Genomic DNA, 23251 nt, shown 5'->3' with positions numbered 1-23251 from the left:
AGCTTGATTTATTGACAATTTGTTAACCACCGGTCGTGAGGCTAGCAGCCTGATGTTGATGTCCTTAGTCCTCCAATGAGGAAAGAGCAAGTCCCCTCTTCTCCGGGTGGCCTGTCTCCGAGTCGCTTCTCAGTCCGTTTACCAGATTTGACGGCGCCTTGGGGCAGGGGCACTGGCTGCCTTCAGGTGGCTCAACGCTGCTGTATAGCCAGTGGAGCGGGCTGGGGTGGTAAAGCAGGTCTTGGAGCCACAGGTGGGAGTCCTTGCCGAGGAGCAGCTGAGGTGGATGGGTTGGCGGGGAGAGCAGTTTTCCGAGCCCGCCTGTAGATGACTTGCCCCATCACGCTTGACTGCTCTTTCATTGCCCAGAACTCCTGTATGAATTCCCCAATGGTCTCGCCGAACAGGCCAGCCTGGGACATGGGTGTGTTAAGAAAGCGAACTTTGTCAGCATCACACATATCAGCCAGGATTAGCCAGAGGTAGTGTTCCTGGACCACTAGCGTGGTCACCGTCTCCCCCAGGGCACGCGCAGCTGACTTGGTGGTCATCAAAGCATAGTCGGTTGTGGTGCATTGCTCTTGCATAAGGCCTGGGTCGGAACAACCCTCATGCAGCTTGGCCAATGCCTGCGCTTGGTAGCACTGCAGCGATGTAGGTTCTGGCCCCAAGGGACAGAGACAACCTACACGCTTCGTGCGAAAGCCTTGGCTGACCTCGTCAGAAAAAGGTGCCATGTGGGCAAAGATTGACCATCAAGGACTATGAGGGCGAAAGCGCAGACTGTGAGGTGACTGTGCACTTACGGGAAGAAGGGGACAGGGGCCTAAAGGGTTTTCCCCTCTCTAGTCCCCATGTAGCACCCATCTAGTCAGTCCAGCAGCGGAGCTGGGGGACAAGCCTCTCCAACCCCACTGCCGAAGCAGCCCGGGCCACAGCTATCATGTCCGATTCCATGTCCGAGACCTCACTCAGCACCCCGGATGGAGAGAGTTGATCCGGACTGTCATTGGAGCATGACAGCCCACCCTTCAATGCTGCGATGGACATCTGGTTCTCGGTGTCATCGAGTGAGAGGGCGACCATCCAAGAGGATGGACCACTACTCTCACTTAAAGCTTGGATGGAGCATGCCGATGAGGAGCGGGGGGCCCCCGAGGCTACTATGCTCAAATAGTTGCAAGTCAGACAGATATTGTCAAAACCTAATCAAGTATGGATCAATGCAAAGCATATTTGCTAGAAGTGATATGGCACTGTGAGTAAATTGAATAAACTAAATTGTCCATAGTGTATGAGTGTCTGTGAACGAGTGTGCATGGGTGTTTCCCAATACTGGGGTGCGGCTGGAAAGGGATCCACTGTGGAAAACATAAGCTGGAATAGTTGGCGGTTCATTCTGCTGTGGTCAATCTTTGAAATAGAGACTAAACCGAAGGGGTTAGGGATGAATGAATGAACTTAACCGATGCGAGTTGTGACATCATGAAGGAATCGTGTGGATCCCTGCGTTTTGTACAGTTTTTGCTGCTTGTTCAAATTGTTTGCTTAAAATAAGCTGAAACAACACTATTCTTCAGGTTTTTTGGAGCACAGCTTAATTGCTTTATGTTCAACAGTTAACTTAATGTATTTGAGTTGTGACATCATGAATGAATCGTGTGGAACTCTGCATTTTGTACAGTGTAATCAGTGTTGCAATTAATACTACAGAAAACAGTGATTTGACATTAATGAGCACTCGCAGGACTGGTCAAACATCACTTACAGTCGGTGAGCATTTATTGCAAGATGAACAACTCCTATTTACAGTCAGGAGAGAGGAAGTCCTGAGGAAAAGAAGAAGAACAGCAGTCCTCTACTGTACTGATGCACAATACTTTCTCTTTTATAAAGTTCAGCGGCTCCCTGTAGATTATCAGAGAAATCTCACAACACAAAGCAGAAGGGAATCATGCATGCATCAACAAAATAAATAAACACTGCAAACACACACACACACACACACACACGTTTGTTTGTATGCTTTGAAATAAGTTGTGTGTTTACAGCACATCCCTGCACTGATGAACAGGAAGCACATCTGAAATCACTGAGAGCAAGAGACCACACAAACACTTCAAGCATAAAATATAAATATATATTGAGCTCAAATACTGATACGTCACCGCATTTCAGCACTACAAGAGCCGAGAGAGAACAATGTAACAGCCGGTCCCTGATTAAAATAAGAATAATAACGTTTAAAATAATAAAGATAAGAAGAACTGCAGATGTAACGCTCCCTCTGCGTGAACACATGATGATGAAGTGTTGATTTCCTCAAAAAACCCTGCTGATCAACATGATATTAAAGCAGAAAGTAAAAGCACATACAGGCGTCTGCTGATCTGTCTGTGGGGTAAAAGCTGTATATTTCACTGAGGGCTGATCATCAATGCCAGAACACTGCAATAAACACTTTATTATTTGGATTTTTAGTCTTGTTTCTATTCTAAATATCTACAAACTCTGAAATCAAGAAGCATTTTCTAGACAAGCACTAAATATTTGCTTTGTTTTCAGTAATAATGAGTCAAAATGAAGTGAGATTTTCCTTCAAACAAGCTAAATAATCTGCCAAAATAGGGTGAGTTTAATAATCTAGTTTTTGCTTTGACATAACCTGATCCCACTTCCCCATTTTCAGATTATTTTGCTTGTTTTAAGGGCAAACTATAGCCTGAAAACATGACTATACTTCCTATTTGTCCAGAAAATGCTTCATGATTTCAGAACTCTTCAATGTTTGGACTGGAAACAGGAGTTTGAAGCATGTTTTGCAGTGTTATTCAGAGTTTTGTTTCGCCCCGAGCCTGAAAAAGGTTGACTTTTACGTTTCTCCCAGTCCTCTGTGGCGTGTGCTGAGGAAGAGTCTGGTTTTGTCTGTGCTTCTCCTCCTCATCTTCGTCCTCATCCTCACGAGCGTGCCAGTCCTGCTTCAGTGGAGTGAGTTCTGGAGCAATGATATCTCCATCCTGAAACAAACACTTTATTTTAGGCATGCGCCAGTATAAGACTCTAATGTTATGATATGAAGGAATCCTAAAGGGAATTTCAATACCTTTTTAAGACTTTTTAAAGACCTTCTCAGAATATTTTAAGACCTCACTTCTAATCAGTATCAAACCTTTAACTTAATAAACAGTTGTAGTTAAATAAATCAACTGTGCAACAGAACTCAGATAAGCTCGGACGAAACAAAACTTGACAGAATAAATGACGTGGGTGTTTTCAGCGACAGTTTAAGCTCGTCTTTCTCCAACCAGGAGTACACAAACTTACATTTTCATATTTTGCTGTCTGTTTTGCTCAATGGTGTCAATATATGTGGAGAGCGTCACATCACCATCCAGAGTTTGCAGCAAATTACGTGACATTACCCAGATGGAGGAGCTTGGCCGGACGCGCCCCGGCCCGAGCCAACTGCTTGGATCGAGCATGGCGTTGTTAAAATTAGGAGGAAAATAAATAGATTCAGGTTTTTTTAGTCAAACACTTGAACACAATGTAAGACCTCGTAAAAACAGGATTAAGACTTTTTAATACCTTTTAAAGGCCTTCATTTTCTCATTATTGATTTATCAACTTCTAATACTTTTTAAGACCCCGCGGACACCCTGTAGATAACCTTGGATGCAAAAATCCCCATATTGTGGTTACTGCTCTAAAATATGATCTTTTTAAAGGTCTAAAACTGATGTTTAATTGAACACAATATATTTTAAGAAACATTTATGATATTTTGGAGCAGGAAACATTAATTAAAGTTAGTCATTGACTTCTGCTGTCTTCATTAGTGTCAGTTTTAGGAACACAAATAATAACTGGACTTCTAGTTGATGATCTGGTATCAGAAGTGTCTTATATGAGAGGTAAAGGCCTCTAGATGAGGCTTATTTGAGCACAATAAAATCTGATCATGCCTTGATTATTAATGATTTGATTAGGACAGTAAGGTCTGACTCTGCTTAGACTAAAGTCTGCTCACTGAACCTTCAATAATGTCCAGTATAGAATATGTGCTCATGCTGCAGTGGAAACAGAATGAATATTGTGTCTGACTCCATCATGAGCTTGGAGGACTGCATCCATACATCTCTGACATGACTCAAATCACTGATTAATATCGGAAAAGAACACGCACCAATCTCTTTAGTTGATGTTTATTTTTATATCTATGTAAAACGTAGTAAAACATCACTTTACAAACTGTATTGTACATAAATCTTATCAACATTTGCATATTAGTCAATAATATTACTGAAATTAATTTAAAAGCTGAATAAACATTAATTGACACTCATTTACAGAAGTAAATAAATAGACTCAATGATGAGCTAATAATCTGCAGATTCAATGTTGGCCTTCCTATAAGTCAATAGGAGGGTTTAATGAAGAATCCAAACACTGAATGAGCTGAAGGAGTGAGTGTTACCTGTGGTTTGGTGAAGTTTCTGTCCATGCACCACTGCACAAAGTACTTTTTAGCAGCTTCCAGACTCTTGTTGTCCGTCTTCTTACAGTAAACCCTGATCAGCTGCTCTGCAAAGCGCTCCGGCAGGAGTTTAGACACCTGTTTCATGACACCAGGAGAGTAAATACAGCATCATCAGACTATACAATAGACACAGATGATCTCTCTTTAGAGCTCCAGTCAAGTGCTTTGATATGTGCATTTTGTTATTGGATGTTTGACGTAACCTCAACTGAACCACAATGAGTGGGCAGGGCATACAGTAGCCCCTCCCCTTTAAAATTAGCCACCTCCACTAGGCGTGGCTGAAGGCAATTCTAATCTCAGTATTTTACATAAGCTGGATATTTTAGGTGCTTTGTTTTGGTCTGCGCATCTATAAATCCCATCGCATGTTTTTGATCATAAATCCGGGTAAATGAATGCATGAATCTGCAGTCTACCTGCTTCTTGTGGATCTTGATGGCTTTGGTGGGATCATTCTTACAGTAGAAGTGGACGTTGTTGATGGGATTCTTCTCCTTCATCCCATAATCCATGTGAATGACCTGAAGAGCAGACGACAGAACACTGTCAGTGGAGTCTGACCCACAAACCCCGTATAAACTTTCTTTCTTTAACTGTGTGCACTTTTATCCAGTCCTGTGTAAGAGTTTATCCTAAAATGAGAAAGTAAAGGATCCGTTGACTCGTACACTGACTACGAAGTCCTCAGCGATCAGGTTTCCCTCAGTGCCGGCGGGTTTAGAGCGAGCCAGTTCCTTCGCCCAGTCCAGCAGCTTTTCCTGGAGGAGGTTAAAGACGGAGCTTTAGTAAACACAGTAAGTGTATTTCTATACACACACACACACTATAATCAGCTGTTTTACTCCACTGAACTCTAAATAATAGTGGGAAAACCCTATCTAAAGGGTCAACACTGTCCCTCTTACCGACAGGGAAAACCAGCATCACTCAAGACTGCATGATTATCTGCTGTCATGGCTTAGCAATCCAAAAAATGAGTTATAATGGAAGTGAATGGGGCAAAAACAGCACCAACATAACCAAAGGGGAGCCAATCTGTATGTATTATTGGGAGTTTATAGAAATTTTAAAAGGAATGTCCCAAAATATGTGTCAAAATAAGATTTGGCATTAAAATCATTTCATTTGCTGGAGCACAGAGAAAGCTGCGGCCAAATTAGGACTCAAAATCAACCCAGAGTGGATGAAAACACAACCCAACGGTACATATGCTGTCTTTAACTGTGCTAGAATACTGAGATCTGGAAAACTCTAGTGTATCTATTCAGCTCAATTCATCTTTATTTATACAGCGCTTTTACATTGTAGACAGTGTCAAAGCAGCTTCACATAGAAAGTTATAGTAGATTGAAACTGTGTCAGTCCAGTGTTCAGTGTTTAATTCAGTTCAGTGTGGTTTAATCTTCACTGCTGAAAGTCCAAACACTGAAGAGCAGATCCCTCCATGCACATCATCTGACCTGTGAGACGTCCACGTTGGTCTCGGATGTGGTCTGTCCCACACACTTGTACAGCCGGCGGCAGATGATGTTTTGCAGGATGGCTCGAGCCTCGGACAGCTCTGGCCCAGACGAGTAGAGAATCTGCTCAAAGATATGATCTGAAAAGCAGGATTGACGTCAAATACAGCAATATCCAGCATGCACACTGCCAAACATGCCTCATTACTAAGAGTTTTAGTCTTGCTTTGAGTCTGAATACCTAAAAACTCTGCAATCAAGAAGTATTTTCTAGACAAGTAATAAAAATAGTGTTGTTTTCAGAAATAATGAGTCAAAATGAAGAGAGTTTTACCTTAAAACAAGCAGATTAATCTGATAATGGGGCAAGCAGAATACTGTCATGTCAAAAGTGTTAAACTAGATTATTCTGCTTCCCCATTGTCAGATTATTCTGCTTGTTTTAAGGACAAACTCACTTCATTTTGACTCATTTTTTCTAAAAACAAGGCACGTGGGATGAATTGTTAACTGGTTACTTCGTTTGTCTGTATGCTCATTTTTAATACTTTAGTAACAGGTCGTCGATGTTTTCTTTCTTTTTTTACATTTCATGTAATTTAATTTTATTTCTTTCATTTTTTTAAACAAATCAGAACCAAAACACTTTCAAATGACAACATAAAAACAAAAAGACATACAATATAAGTACCAAAGTCGCCAGACACAATCGTATTTACATCTATAAGTATCTATGTCTGATCAGATCCTGCTTTGCAAAGTTTTGTTGAGGGTTACCTATCAAAGATGGAAAAGCTCTTGAGGGGAGATTTCAGATACATAATAAAATAAAAACATTACATTTCTTCTCAACCACTTTTCCCCGATATTGTCTGTCTTAGTCATGTTTTTTTACTTAGTAATTTCAGCGAGGGAAGCAGTAACCCGTGTTGGAAAAAGACTCAAGACTGTTGGTTGGTCTGCAGTCAAACGGCGTCTTCAAGAAGATCTCCAAGATGAGTCTGACACAAGTCTGAAGTTTCCAAGTTTAACAAGTCTGAAATAAGTCTGATTTGAGACCGAGTCGTCCTGTCTATTATGTGTTTTAGGAGGGCTGAGTTGGAGGTGGAGGTGGCTTAAGGCTGATTTATACGTTTGCTCTGGTGCAGCCTTCGTGCTTTCGCATATTCGCCGCAGTGGCTGACACCGACCTTTCAAAATATGTGACTACACCAGGGATAGGCAAACTCGATCCTGGAGGGCCGGTGTCCCTGCATAGTTTTGCACCAACCCTAATCAAACACACCTGCTTGTAGCTTTCTAGTGATCTTGAAGACACTAATTAGGGCATTCAGGTGTGTTTGATTAGTGTTGGAGCAAAACTCTGCAGGGACACCGGCCCTCGAGGATCGAGTTTGCCCATGCCTGGACTACACCCTGAAACGATGCGTAGCGCAAGCTCTGTGATTGGTCAGCTTGGAAAAATCCTGCCCAGACACCGACCACACAAGCTTATCAACAACAGGGTTTTGGCCTGAAAGTATCACCCATAGACAAAGGCACAGTCGTTGAGACCCTACCAGTAGCATTAACATCACTATGGCTCAGCAAGTGTTCAGGAAGCAATAGGTTTCAATGTCTCTCACACCTGGGGTGCTATAGGTTTGATATAATGTAATAAAATATATAATAATATAATAAATAAAACACAAAGAATATCACTTTTCAGTTCTAGAAATATCACTGTTAATTTAAAACTAGATTATATAAATTTATATTTACACACCTGGAAAACTCAGCTATTTATGATAGGAAGATAGTCAGCGTTCTGCTCTTTAGTGCCCCTACCTGGTTATTGTTAAGCAAATCCATACAAATGTCAAACTTGCCCTGAAAAAAATAATGTTTTCACCTAAATAGCCAAGACCTTTGTTGGTTTTTTGTGTAGGCTTGTACTTTACAGTACTGTAAAGTCTCTGTCAGTGTTTTCAAACTTCTATTTGATTCACACAAGTGCCAATTTCACATCCATAAGCAAGCTTTTCCCTTATAAATGCAGAAATGTCCAATAATATAAACTCAATCATGTTTGTTCAATAGAGAGCAACTCTTCCAGCATTACTTCTGTTGGGTTGTGCAGTTTAATTCACTGAATTTCTATAAAGTATGTTGTATACTGTAAACTCACAGACTTCTCTGGTCACATTCATAATGCATGCTTATTTCCCTCATTTTAAATATGAAGTGATTTTTCCAGATTGATATTTGTCTGATCCCTTAACTCTGTGGTCAGTAGTTCTGGAAAATATAAACAGATGTTTCACTATAATGTTAACATATACGTCCATAACGCTGGGATTACTCTGTTATATATTTTCCTTTGCTAATTTTACTTACAGATGGTGTTTTTTGCTTCCATTTCTGATTAAAAATATTAAGGAGGTCAAATTGAGATCCTAGTATCGTCTGGTGTCTGCTGTTTCAGATTTCTGATTTATTTAAACGAGCCAGTGTTTAGTTTTGGGTATTGCGTATTGCTCGTCTAGAAAAGGCTTCTTAATTTAAGAATTTTTAAAGATCTGAAACACGACACAAACCCTGCGAAAGGAAAGCATACCTGTGAGCTTGGTGTAGGCCTCCATGTCTTCTATAGCTGAAGAAATGGTGAAGATCCTTCCAGAAGAGCCCTGGATCTGGATATGAGGATCAGCCTTTAAAAACGCCTCTGTTATCCTGACACAGCCAATCACAGAACAGAGTTCAATTAAGAGTGGACGCAGTTTAAATGAATAATGCACTGCAGGAATGCTTTTCTTACTCGTGTTTCGAGTCTAAATATCTACAAACTCTTAAATCAAGAAGCATTTTCTAGACAAGCACGACATATGGTCAGGTTTTCAGAAATAATGAGTTACTTGGCAGATTATTTTGTTTGTTTTAAGGAAAAACTCACTTAATTTGGATCATTTGATCTGAAATCAAAGCAATATGTTTAGCGTGTCTAGAAAATGTTTCTTGATTTAAGAGTTTGTAGATATTTAAAGTAGAAACACGACACAAACTCTCAGTAATAACAGCACGTTTTGCAGTGTGTGTTGTGAAAGCTGCTCACACACACATGGTCTCGATGATGTTTCCCACTTTGTGTTGATACGCCCGGCGGTGCAGACAGTTGCGGGTGTGGAACATGTCATACAGGTTGCCAACTTCCTGGGAGGAGCAAACAAAGAGGGAAAGCACACAATTAGAGAGGCTGATAATTAGTGTGAAATTCTGACGGCTCATTAGTGGACATTGCTGCAAGTGACAGGTAATGATTCATTCATTTCGACTCAGGAACAATGAATCATCTCAGGAAGTGATTCATTCATTAGCTTATGCACACACTGCACAGGAGGAGGAGAAGATTCGTTCATTACTCGAGTCTTCTGTCAGATTTGAGTCGTTTGTTCAGAGAGGAAATATTAAGCGGAAAAAGATTTGATTCGCTCAACTCTTGAGACTTCTGGTTTTTTGATCGGGTTCAGCATGCAAAGAGATGAATGACTCAAACCAAGAGTCACTCGAGAGTTGATCGAATCAAATCTTTTATCGGCTCTGACTGCATAAGCTGAACTAATCATGTGTGTTTCCAGCTCAGGCTGTGTGCATTGGTGAAGCTTATATGGGACTGTCTGAGTGATGAAAATGATCCACTCAAATGTGTAGACCTGTCAGAAGAGCTGAGGTGGGCTAATCAGATCCAGGTAAACAATGAAGGATTATTTTCTCTTTCTTATAGCATTCTAGTTCTGACTGTCGTTTGGGCTAGTTGTAGATGTGTCTGGAAGCAACATTACTCGCCTGTAATTATCCATCTGTCCAAATGAAGAGAAATCTACAGTATTCGTTCATTTTCCTTCGGCTTTGTGGGTCGCCACAGCGGAATGAACCGACAACGATTCCAGCATATGTTTTACACAGCAGATGCCCTTCCAGCTGCAACCCAGTACTGGGAAACACCCAAACACACTCACATTCACACACATGTAGTGGGTAAACTTTAATTTGAATCGATGGTGAACGCAAACCCACTCTGGACACATTTCAGCGCTGCTGAGAAGTGTGTATGAACAAACCACCAGTCAGAAACACTCTGATTAATGAGCTCTAATGTCATCCGGTTTATTTTAATGAACTATTAGATATGATAAACTAAATTATAACCTCACAAAGCCTTACAGTTTTCTTCTCTTTGTTTACGCAACCTGCAAACACAAAGGTTATTGTTATTATGAGAGGTTATATTATTCATTCATTTTCCTTCGGCTTAGTCCCTTATTCATCAGAGGTTGCCCCAGCAGAATGAACCGCCAACTATTCCAGCTTGTTTTACGCAGCGAATGCCCTTCCAGTGGCAATCCAGTACTGGGAAACACCCATACACACTCATTCACACACACACTCATACACTACGGCCAATGTAGTTGATCAATTCCCCTATAGCGCATGTGTTTGGACTGTGGGGGAAATAACAGCACCGGAAGAAACCCACACCAACACGGGGAGAACATGCATGAACGTGTACGTTATTATTTTTCAGTTTAGTCACTGCAATCTAATTTGAGATTTGATTCAGAATCGTTAGAGAATCGCGATGCAGCCGTATTTTATGGAGCCAGATCAATCTCAAAAATAATTCAATTCAATATGTGTTTATTTCTCTAGCGCTTTTACAATGCAGATTGTGAATCTGTCAGTTCAGTTTTCAGAGCTGAAGTTCAGTGTGGTTTAATCTTCACTGCTGAAAGTCCGAACACTGAAGAGCAAATCCATCCATGCGCAGCTCCACAAGTCCCAAACCAAGCAAGCCAGTGGAGACAGTGGAGGAACAAACTTCACCAATTGACCAAAGTGAAGGAAAAAAACAGTATTACAGAATAAAATTCATACACAACGCACGTCCAATGTGGTCAATTCAAAACACAATTGATAACACACACAAGTAAAAATCATATATACAGCAAATGAATTGGATTTATATATTTATGAATCATGTCAGAACTTACGAAGTGGATTTTGAAAATGTGAATTGTGCGTGGACATATAGTTTTATTTTGTAAATGTATTATTTTGAGACTGATAGGTTTTTCTCTTGATGAATCATACTGTCTTATTTTATTGAACATATGCATGTGTTTATACAGGGTCTCTGCAGGTTTCACAGAGCTAAATTTAAGACTCTTTAAGACATTTTTAAGACCATTATGAATTAAATTTTAGACTCAAAGCGCTAAAGGCTAAAGAATTCTTCAAATGGCCCAGATGGAAAAGATTTTTATTTAACCTATCGAAAAAATGATTATAATTTAATACATTTAATAATACATTAATAATAAATATTTTAGATTTTATTATATTTTAAATATTGTGTAAAAACAAGCAAGCTCTACTTGTATACATACACTTTTTCCCAACATAAACTTTCTTTAAAATAATAAAAAAAATGAACAAATGTTTTAAAAACTATAATAAACTAAATCTATTCACAACAATCTGTCCAGGTCGGTGTCCTCAGCAGTGAACACACGGGGAACTTTTTAAACAAATGCTATTGTAGGGAAAATAATTAAACCATTATGATAAACAGAGTTAAAAATGACCCGTTTAAATAAAAAGTTTATAGTAAATATTATAGTAATACTATAGTATAGTAAATAGTAAAGTTTTATGGAGATGATTGTTGGTGATTGTATGGGTATTGGACAGATTGAGTAGCAATACATAAACAAAGGAAAATTAAGACCTGTTTAAAAAAGATTTAAGACCTCCAACACAGCATTTCAGTAAATGTAAGACTTTATAAGGCCTAAAATTTGGATTTGGAGATTTAAGACATTTTAAGACCGCGCAGAAACCCTGTTATAAAGTAACTGAATGGCAGACAATGCCTCAGAATGTACCTTGTCTCTGGTGCAGATGTGCTTCTTTCCTCTCACTTCACACACGCGTGCAAACCTGAGGAAGCGCTGGTAGTCAAAGTTATTCTGGATTCCCAGATGATAGCAATCTCTGCACACAAAACACATCTGCATATTAGTGATGCTGAAGGTATTAAACAGCATGATGATTATTATTATGAACTTGCAGAGATGCAGCTCACCTCGCAAAATAATCCCATTTGTCCACGTCAATGCCGTTTCTTTTGTTTGCCACGACCTCGTACAGGAAGGATTTCTCCACCGGTCGACCCTTATACGGCCATTGCTGGGGGACAAGAGGTAATATGAGCATTACTTTCAGTGTCAGAGCTCTGCGTAAGACTATTTACACCGCGAGGGAAATAAGCATATACACATTGGCATGTTTTTTCTTGGGAATAATATTGCTAAAGGAGCAAAATCTTGATTGTTCTGTGGGTCTCGTCTATCAAATCTGAGCTTTATTCTGTATTCTCTATTGGATTTGGCTCAGGTGATTGGTTAGGCCATTCTACAGCTTGATTTTCTTTCTCTGAATGCATCTGAGAGTCTCCTCTGCTGTGTTTTGGATCATTGTCTTGCTGAAATGTCCACCCTGGGTTCATCTTCATCCTCCTGCTAATGTAGATGTTGGACTGAAGCAGCTGATGTTCATTTACACTGAGGAAGGGCTGAGGGTTACTGAAGAACTACTGAGAGATTTCAGCTGCTGTCTGGGCTTTCCCTGCCCAAATACACCTCCCTTTCTTCATGTGTTCAACACTTTTTCTCTGAGTCATTTCATTTTATTACACAGATCTTTATTTGTAAACGAATTAGTTTGGTTTTCTTTGCATATATGGATATAAACAAACACACACCGACTGGTCCAGCACGACGCTCTCCAGTGGTCCAGCGATCTGCTCCTTGATGAAGATCAGATCTTCAGGAAGCCTCATCCCATGCTGAAGCATGACCGCCTCCAGCCCGTTTACCTGCACCAGGTGATCAAACATCTGCACTGAGGCCATCTCATGCTGAGGAGAAAACAGAAGAAACCCCTCATTAAGGCTCCTGTGAAGTGCTCTGAAATGTGCAGTTATTATTGGATGTTTAACGTAATCTGAATAATGATGAGAGGGCGGGGCATACAGTAGCTCCACCCCTTTTAAAAATCAGCCAATATCGATTTGTTTTTCTCACAGCTCTGCCAGTGAGAGTGCTTGAGCTCAAGCACATAAAATGAACAGCCAATGAGAAGAAGGGGGCGGGGCATGTCAGACACTAGAGAGCATTTGATTGGACAGAAGATTTGATGAGAAACTGAAGTATGAAGAAATCATTGATCCATTTAGGCAGAAGAGACAAACTGCAGAGTTTACATCCGGTTTAAATCTTCTAGATGTGAATTTTGGCAGTGTTTTGGAGACACTAGATCAGGGGTGGGCAAACTCGGTCCTGGAGGGCCGGTGTCCTGCACAGTTTAGCTCCAACTCTGATCAAACACACCTGCTTATAGATAATTAGTGATCTTGAAGACACTGATTAGCATGTTCAGGTGTGTTTGATTAGAGTTGAAGCTAAACTATGCAGGACACCGGCCCTCCAGGACCGAGTTTGCCCACCCCTGCACTAGATTATAGATATCCTTAACACTAACAGACTGATACTAACATATAGAAAACTGTATTTTAATCTCACAGGACCTTTAGCATTCCTGGATGTTCAGATATGCAAAGTGAATGATGTGTAATATGATCTTATTCAGCTCAGTATTATTTTGGTAAAACTATTAAAATATGTTAATAAAATATTCCATATATTTATTTATTTACACACAAACTCCTGATCTAAATATTAAGACCAGAAGGGAAAAGTACAAGTATTGCAAGCACATACACAGAGTTGAAAGGATAAATGTTAATAAATAAGAGTAAATATATAAGAAACGAACATCTTCAAGGCAGATTTGAACACACTAACATAAGTTCTTGAAAACTGGAGAAAGTTGACACGTTTTTAGTTTCTATTTCATAACATCTGGCACAGATCTAAAAACATGTGTAGGTCCTTTACCTTCCATTTGTCAGCAGGTCGAGCTTTAGGGATGAACATGCCATCAAACATGTGAGAAAACGGGCCGTGACCTGGAGGACAGACAGAACAGGAGTAAAACATAGTCCAGCACTGCTAGATTTGGTCACACATACATATTTGGACAACACATACACAAATACACTCCATTAAACATGCACACATAGACATCACCTATATGCTGTAAAACGGCAGGTTAACCATGTCTGTTTATAATAACTTATATATGACTGTAACTTAATCTGATTGTAATGCTATAACGTGCACCTTTTGTAAAGCTGCTTTACATATATTGACCAAGCATACTTCCTCTTTCTTACTGTGTTGCATACTTTTTAGAAGGAAGTGCTGGCAAGAGGGAAATAGCAGTAAATAGCCGTTACACGCACTTTCAAGTTCCTCTGCATCCGAAGACAGAAGCTGCATGATGAGATGTTCGTGGAAATAAATCTGAAAATGCATCACTCACCCAAATCATGGCACAATCCAGCGATCTGCACACACAGAACGTCTTGCTTTGTGATGAACAGCTCTGGCTGCCTTTCATTGAGAGCCTTCACCAGACACCCGGCCAAATAACCCACCCTGAACACATACAAACACCATCAGGAAAACAGACAAACTCCATCATCACAAACTCAACATCAAAAAATGCTCCACTTGCTTTAATGCATGCTATTGACTTCACTGTGGAAGCTTCATCAGTTCATAGTACATGCCATATGGAGCTTAAGAGATGCCAAAACAATCAGAATCAGTATTGTGTAAAATTGAACTATTAACAATTGTAAAGTCCGCATGAACCGGAAGCTGACACCTTTTTTTTCATATTGTGATGCAGTACCTAGAGCAATGGATTTCTTTACCAGTTCATTAGCAGAAGAGCGTTCGTCAAGAGGTTTAATGGAGAGGACTGTCAACTCTACAGGTCTTTCACTGAAAAATTCAGCGATGTATATTGCGATATGAGTACAATTTCACCAGATTACTTGAATCCCTCTATTTGGAAAGAATTGATTAGATTGATTGGGATGAATCTGCAGTGAGAGTGCATCTGCATATAATATAATAACCAATCTACAAGCAGAGACGAACACAATCAAGGAAAAAATACAACTGAAGTCAACAGTGTTTTAATGTTTTCAGAGTCTAACAGTATTCAGGAACAGTGATTGAATAATTACAACCACAAATCAGAAAAGTTGGGACAATATGGAAAAGGTGAATAAAAAAAAGAAAGTAGCGATTTAAACATTTACTTTGACTTGTATTTCCTTGCAGACAACATGAACACAAAATATTTGATGTGTTGTCTGGTAAACTTCATTTCATTTGTAAATCTCCATCATTTCCTGTCATTCAGACCTGCAACACATTCCAGAAACAGATGTGACAGGAGCAGTTTAGGGCTGGTAATCAGGTAAACTGCTGAAATAATGAAGTGATGTGACACAGGTGATGTCAACAGCTGATTGTGATTATGATTGGGTACTAAAGCAGCATCAGTAAAGGTCTAGTTCTTTAGGAGCAGAGATGGGCCGAGGATCGCCAGTTTGACCACAAATACGTGAGAAAATTATTGAAATGTTTAAACACAATGTTCCTCAGAGAAAGAGAGGAAGACATGTGGATATTTCACCTTCAACAGTGCAGAACATCATTAAAGATTGAAGGAATCTGGAGGAGTTTCAGTGCGTAAAGGACAAGAGCGCAAGCCTGAGCTGAACAACTGTGCTCTCCGATCCCTCAGGGGGCGCTGCATCAAGAATCCTCATTCATCTATAGGCCAGATCAGCACATGATCTCAGGACTACTGCGGTAAACCTTTGTCAAGTACCACAATACAGAGTCACATCCACAAATGCCAGTGAAAACTGTACTGTGCCAAAAGGAAGCCCTATGTTAACAGTGTCCAGAAGCACCATTGACTTCATTGGGCTCAGAGGCATCTGGGATGGACCATCACACAATGGAAACGTGTATTGTGGTCTGATGAATCAGTATTTCAGGTGTTTTTTTGGGAAAAATGGACATTGTGTGCTCCAGAGCAAAGAAGAAAAGGATCATTCAGACAATATGCTGCCTTCTTCTCCAGGGTCGCCCATGCATATTACACCAAGACAATGTAAAACCACACAAAAAGCCCACATTACAAAGTCCTTAAGCAGAAGAAGAGGCAAGAACCAAAATTGGATTATGCGTTTATTTTAAAACAAAGCAGTAAAAATCATGAGGAACACATTTATAATGTTTGCTGTACTGTCTGCAATAAAATACAAGTCAAAGTAAATTTAGAAGTCACTACTTTTTTATTTTCATTTTCCATATTGTCCCAACTTGTTCTAATTTTGGGTGGTAAAATAAAAACGAATCTAAAGTTTACAAACAGCGCAATTACTAATGCCTGAATGCTTTTAAAATTCTCACACAGTCAGAGGCCTGAAAGACACATTTAAATGATCATTTATAATCCAAACTCAACACTGCACATGCTGCGATGTGACTATTGCGAATAACCACACTGCGATATCGATGCTGAAATCGTATATTGTGCAGCACTAGTATACGTACCCTATGGAGTGCTCGAATCGGTTGTGGGACGCCCCGGGGAACACCAGGTAGGTTCCTCCGAGCTGCTTAATGTGACGGAGCCGCTGGAACTGAGGAGTGTCTATGAAGTGCAGCAGCAGCGGGTGCAGCTCAATGTGGCCGTGGATGGGGTCATTAAACACCTGAAACACACAAACACATCACAGCTCTAACAAACACACACTTTCTGAAGACATGTTTTGGGTTTTTCTGGAAGATTCACACCTTCATGGGTTCAGCTGAGATCTGGCAGAGTTTCTGCAGGCAGTGGAGGATGTGCAGCCGCGCTCCCAGAGGCCTGCAGGAGGACACACAGCAACACTCATATTTAGGACACACACTGTGAAGTCAACATTATTCAACCAATTCTTTTCCAATTATTTCCCAAATGATGTTGAACAGATTCAGGAATTTCTCACAGTATTTCCTCTAATATTTGTTCTTCTGGAGAAAGTCTTATTTGTTTTATTTCAGCTAGAATGAAAGCAGTTTTTAATAGTTTTAAAGCCATTTTAAGCTCAATATTATTAGCCCCCTTCAGCAATATTAGTGTTGGATTGTCTCCAGAACAAACCACTGTTATACAATGACTTGCCTAATTACCCTAACTTTACCCTAATTACCCTAGTGAAGCCTTTAAATGTCACTTTAAGCTGAATACTAGTGTCTTGAAGAATATCTAGTCTAATATTATGTGCTGTCATCATGATGAAGAGAAAAGACATCAGTTATTAGAGATGAGTTATTAACACTGTTATGATTAGAGATGTGCTGAGAAACAATCATTCTGTAAAACAGAAATTGGGGAAATCATATACGGGGGCTAATAATTCAGGAGGGCTAATAATTCTTACTTCAACTATATATTGCGATATGAATAAAAATTGAACAGATGGCTTGACTAGCTTTACTAGATTGAAACCCTACTGCCATCAGCAAACACATGAGCTGCTTCAAGCTGTAGAAATAATAATAACACAATTTATATGGCTTATAGATATCGACCTAATTTTGAGAATGAACTGACAGTGTTTATATAAAAAAATTGCATCCATATAGCCACCGTGACACAAACATATATGTATATATGTATATATATGTATATATGTATATATGTATATATATATATATATATATATATATATATATATATATATATATATATATATATATATATATATATAAATAATTACAATTATTCAAAATGTATTACAATAAACGATATAACTGTCTTTTTAAGACCATTCAGACACTATAATAGGGCCATAATGCAAGTACACTCTTCCGAAGACCACATATTTTATTCTTAAGAATATTTCATTTAATTATATTCATTTTAACAAGTAATAACGAGGCGTTGGAGTCAGAATAAGAAAACACATATCCTAAATAAATAAATAACAATAATAAATGTTAACAAAAAAATGCAAAGTAAAAAGTACTCGAGAAAAAATGAACCAGATGTACTGTCATTCATAAGACATACACGTGAAAATATACTATAGTCATTTATAGTAAATACTAGTGTTTTTAACCATACTGACTCCTCCAATAGAGACAGAGATATTGCACAATCAGCTGAAATGTTGCTAGAATAGTTTATGTATGGCTGATATATATTGCATCACCAAAATGGATTGAGGTCATGTCCATGTGTTGTGCAATAAGTCCATATATTGATTATTGTGACAGGCCTATCAACACTTACGAAACCCCCATCTTCTCCAAGTGCACCTCAGTCAGACACGGCAGGCCTGCTCCTGTTATCCCATGATCTGCCAAATCACAACATAAAACACACTTGATTAAGTCTTGTGCAATAACCCTGATGCTTTCTGAACAATTGCTACTTTCAATTACCAGTTAAACCGGGAGAATTTCTTACTGTTTGATGCAATTGCAAAGGGTGTGGTTTAGCTTTGAGAAATCTCTATTGAAAATGTTGTTTTAAAACAACAGCGTAACAATAAGGTTGTAAGGAATAAATGCTCTTTGTCTCAACCAACACCAAGACTTTTGGCTTTTATTATTTGCTCATATATCTTAGGTTAAAGCTTGGAAATTGACATAAATTTTGTATCAATAACAAAAATTAAAGATGTATCTGACAAAATACTCCATACTGCTAGGCATGTTTTGGAAAGATTTAAGTAGGGCTGCACTATACTGGAGAAATCTGGCATAGCGATATTTAGTTTTTCTGCTATATATATATATATAGTGCAATATGAATATAATTTCACCAGATATCCTGAATAGTTTAATTTGGAAGGAATTCATTAATTTAGACTGATTTGGGAATATTCTGTGTGTGAATCATGCATAAAATATAATAACAATTAAAAAGCATTGATACAATAAAGCAAAGGGGAAAAGTGACATGTGCAGTGCTTTATGGTTTTCTGGGGAGAATAATCATATGTAAAAACACTTTAATCTTCAAAGTAAACAGGTAAATAAAATAAATCTTTATTACACATACAAAAAGGTTTGATTTCTAGTGCCTGAATGCAAAAATCACAGATTTTATTATGATTAAACTCCACAAAGCTCATGTTTCTGAATTGATGTCTCTTGCTCAAATATAATCCCAACATATAAACTCAACACTGCATATCCTACGATGTGACTGATGCAGATGTGCACATCATGATATCGATGCTGGAACCCTATACTGTGCAGCTCTAGATTTAAGCGTAATATTTCAGACATGTCTGAGTTCTGTTCATGAAAAAAGAAATCTTTTGCTTTGTTGTATTTTGGAAGCACTTGAAATTTCTTATTAACAAACAACCGGAGTGCAAGATAGACATCGTGATGTATTGTTTTATTCTGATGAGGAGAACTCGAACTGTAAAGGACAACATATTTTTAATGTATGGTATTAGGAAAGTATCATATACATAAGAGTAAGTGGGCTCGGTGTAAAAACTTTTCCCATTATATGAATGACTTCAAATCATATGTAAATCTTTTACAGTGGGCGTGGCTTGTTTTAGTCTACTGTGAGCTGACTGGATGTAGTAAAGTAGGCGTTTCATTCAGAAAGATGTGGAAAGGGTTTGGGGAGAGTTATTACAACTCCTCATGAGGGGTAATGCACAAAAGTAAGATAAGGGGTTAAGCTGGGATTTTGAATTTAGCATTGACCCAGTTGCATGAAAGCAGACTAAATTAGGCTAAATTAAGTTACTATTCTTTGATTTATTCTTCTCTACAGCAGGCTAACAACCAGGCTAAGATTAATCCCAGTGATCGATACGTTAGTTTCATTGTCAATGCTACTAGAAATGAATGTGTTTTACAGTCCCTTCATGCTCTTGGCTCTTTACAAATAATCTCCAACAATTTGAATTAAAAATATGTTTAATTTTATTAGCAATCATTTTATATACGTTCGTTCATTTATCTATCTATCTATCTATCTATCTATCTATCTGTCTGTCTGTCTGTCTGTCTGTCTGTCTGTCTGTCTGTCTGTCTGTCTGTCTGTCTGTCTGTCTGTCTGTCTGTCTATCTATCTATCTATCTATCTATCTATCTATCTATCTATCTATATATATATATATATATATATATATCCATTTCAGATTTAAATATAGGGGAGACATGCTGCAGATAAGAGAGATTAAAAAAAATTTATATGAATGATTACGGTGGCGCAGTGGGTAGCACAATTGCCTCACAGCAAAGTCACTGGTTTGAGCGTCAGTTGGTGTTTCTGTGTGGAGTTTGCATGTTCTCCCCGTGTTGGCGTGGGTTTCCTCTGGGTGCTCCGGTTTCCCCCACAGTCCAAACACATGCACTCATATTGCTCATAAATAAATAAATAAATTAACTTTAAATACAATACCGATGAGATAGTGAATTGTTTAACGTGTGGTTCAGTTTAAACCAGCAACAACAATTTCATGTGCTCCATGTAGCCTAAACTACTGTTTAAAACCCACCAAAACGCCTAATTTTAGGCTACACCTACAGTCTATATTATTATTTTGCATTTATTTGTAATCCTACTGCATTTTAAAATGCGTTTCACTTCTTGTCCCTGCTATATCCATCAAAATAATAATCATTTTATGTTTTAATCAATTATGACCTTTGATTTTTTTTTTTTTTAATGTAGACTGAGAACGCTAATGAAAATCTATGAGGGGGTGCATTTTGCGGCAGGGGTGCGTTTCTCAGCGCAACACCGGTCTGTCTGGATAAACCCGCTGCAGATTAGAGAATGATCAATAACTGATAATCAGGAATGCTGTTTCAGTATTCATTCCTGCTGTGACAGAAGTTCAGTTTATAAGACGCATTCAGTTACTCAGGAAGCTAGCTTTGCTCTATAGTCGCACCACTAATGATTCTGTTCAGTTTTCAGTTCAGTGCGAATATCAGTTGGGGTGTTGTGCCAAGAAACACACCCCCTGCCTCTGAAATGTGTATATATTAACTTATAATAATATTATTATATTATTAACTTATAATAATATTATAATTAACTTATAATAACAAATAATAATAGAGTTATGACTACTAATGAGAGTGACTGAGGTGAGTTTCATGAATGGAACCCTTCCCTTACAGAAGATATATATTTAAATGAATAAACTAATTTAATTTAAATACAATACTGATTAGAATAATTAAATTGAACTGTTTAATGTGTGGTTTAGTTGAAAACTACAATTTTATGTTTTTCATTTGTTTTAAACCCACCAAAATGCCTAATTTTAGAAACCGGCTAATTACATCCTTAAGGTGAAGTTGATTTTATATTCCCACATTCGGACTTTCTGCTTAACACAATTTCAGAAAATATATTATTTGCAAACTCTAAATAGGTAAATCATATGATCAGCCAATTACTATCAAAGTACAACAGTGTTCTCAGTAAAATAGTGCTGATGTTGTTTTAAAGTCATACTTTAGATGTGATTTTAGACTGAATATTCAAAGTACCATGGTAAACAATATAGGGTGTGTCACCAAACGAGTGTGCGAACATACAACCAACCTTACCTCAGTCATTACATCAGTCTATACTACAGTCAATATTTAGATTTTTCATCTATTTGTAAACCTAGTTTCTTGTTCTTGCTTGATCAATCAAAATAATAATCATATTAGCCTATGTTTTTAATCAATTATGGCCTTTAGTTTTTTAAATGTAGACTGAGAATGCTAATGAAAGTCTAGGTGGTGCATTTTACATCAGGGGTGCGTTTCTCGGCACAACAGGGGTAAAGTAAGTTATACATTCGCACTTACACCTTCTCAATATAATGAAAAGTATTGTTTGCAAACTGTAAACAGGTAAATCACATGATCAGCCAGTGACTATCAGAACACAACACTGCTGACAGTGAGTGACAGTGCTGATGTTGTCTGAAGTCATTCTTACATGTAATTTCAGACACAATATTCAACAATATCATCTCATAACTCAGAACAGTACCACATTATTATTAATGTGTATTCCCCTTTTAAATCCTGCTTCACAGTTTTATTAAATATCTGTATGTACGAATATAAAACCAACTTTATAACCTCAGTCGAATCGATTATGTGTCACGTTTAGGAGAAAGTCTATGACAGGACAATTAAAGCCGGCTACATTTAATAACAAAAAGAAATAATGCCAAAAACAGCGTCATACTCTAGTAAATCTATCATAATAATTCTCATTGTCAGTTGTATGAGTGTTATCGATCAGCTGCTGATCAGTGTTATTGATTAATCACCTCTGAACATCTGCGCCCATTCCTGCAGCCCTTCTCCCCGCAGATACGTCACCGTGTCTTCGACGTCCCAGTGATCAAACTCTCCGTTATTAATCGGTTTCACACACTCTCCGTCCACTCTCTGCCGTTTAATCCGGTTCTCCATGGTTAAACACGCTGACTGAAGCTCTCTCTCACACATTCCGGTTTGAAAGCCGGCTGAACTCGCGCGTGCCCGCCTTGACGGGGAGTTTGCTCACTGGCGCCGCCTGTCAGAACGGAGCTGCAGCGCTTCAGGGGGTAGTTCACACACACATCAAAAATTTACTGTTCATTTACTCACACGCGGGTCCTCAAAGATGTAGACTTTTTTATTTAGTAGAACATTTGAACTATTTAGTAGAACTTGGTGCTTGGCAGTGAATGGTAACAGGCTGATTACATTAAAAATAAACATACATACTTGGGAAAATGGAGGAAAGGGTTGAATATATTTCAGATAAAAGACCTGATGTTGTTTCTATAAATAAATAGATGCTCAACTGATAGATAAATACATGCTAATGTGTGTGTGTGTATACGTATATAGTTTTATATATTCACAATGTATTCTGTGTAATACCTACATCGTAGGTCACAAACTCAATTCCTAAGTATATGTGAGGGGGCTCATGAAAGATTAAAGTTACGTTAAAACCAAGCACACCATCGTTTTTCTTGTGAAATTCCCAATAAGTTTGATGTGTCACATGACCCTCTTCTTATTGAAAAAAACCAAAAGTTGGATCCAAGATGACCGACTTCAAAATGGCCACCATGGTCACCACCCATCTTGAAAAGTTTGCCCCTTCACATACTGTATACTAATGTGCCACAAACAGGACGTTAATATCCTAACCATTCCCATTTTATTAAGGTGTATCCATATAA

At 38.5% G+C, this 23251-nt stretch overlaps 1 protein-coding gene across 2 annotated transcripts; it reads right to left on the bottom strand.

The window, feature by feature from the left end:
• Positions 1–1750: 1750 nt before the first annotated feature.
• Positions 1751–22553, bottom strand: samhd1 (SAM domain and HD domain 1). 2 transcript variants are annotated; one of them, XM_056449790.1, is made up of 16 exons: positions 22343–22553; positions 18313–18379; positions 16830–16902; positions 16587–16747; positions 14485–14600; positions 13998–14068; positions 12803–12958; positions 12125–12228; positions 11925–12033; positions 9101–9192; positions 8600–8715; positions 6004–6143; positions 5212–5301; positions 4960–5064; positions 4478–4615; positions 1751–3017 (listed from the first exon to the last, which is right to left on the bottom strand). In XM_056449790.1, exons 1-16 carry the CDS (start codon positions 22521–22523, stop codon positions 2832–2834), a joined length of 1905 nt encoding a protein of 634 aa, XP_056305765.1. In that variant the 5' UTR covers positions 22524–22553; the 3' UTR covers positions 1751–2831. The 2 variants fall into 2 exon arrangements, with proteins under 2 accessions (XP_056305765.1, XP_056305766.1); XM_056449791.1 differs by having other exon boundaries at positions 12125–12225.
• Between the last annotated feature and the right edge of the window lie 698 nt (positions 22554–23251).

Source organism: Danio aesculapii, chromosome 23 (assembly GCF_903798145.1).
Source record: "Danio aesculapii chromosome 23, fDanAes4.1, whole genome shotgun sequence".
NCBI classification, from domain to species: Eukaryota; Metazoa; Chordata; class Actinopteri; order Cypriniformes; family Danionidae; genus Danio; species Danio aesculapii.
The sequence above is the reverse complement of the archived record's forward strand: the minus strand, read 5'-3'. Positions and strand labels throughout refer to the sequence as shown.

What these genes read in the sequence shown, in the direction of transcription:
- samhd1 (XM_056449790.1), bottom strand. Translation starts at nt 22,523, where the DNA reads ATGTGTGAGAGAGAGCTTCAGTCAGCGTGTTTAACCATGGAGAACCGG. An exon ending in TCTCAGCTGAACCCATGAAG is followed by an intron (nt 16,748 to 16,829) that starts GTGTGAATCTTC and finishes TGTGTGTTTCAG; the next exon opens with GTGTTTAATGACCCCATCCA. An exon ending in TGGATTGTGCCATGATTTGG is followed by an intron (nt 14,069 to 14,484) that starts GTGAGTGATGCA and finishes TCTGTCCTCCAG; the next exon opens with GTCACGGCCCGTTTTCTCAC.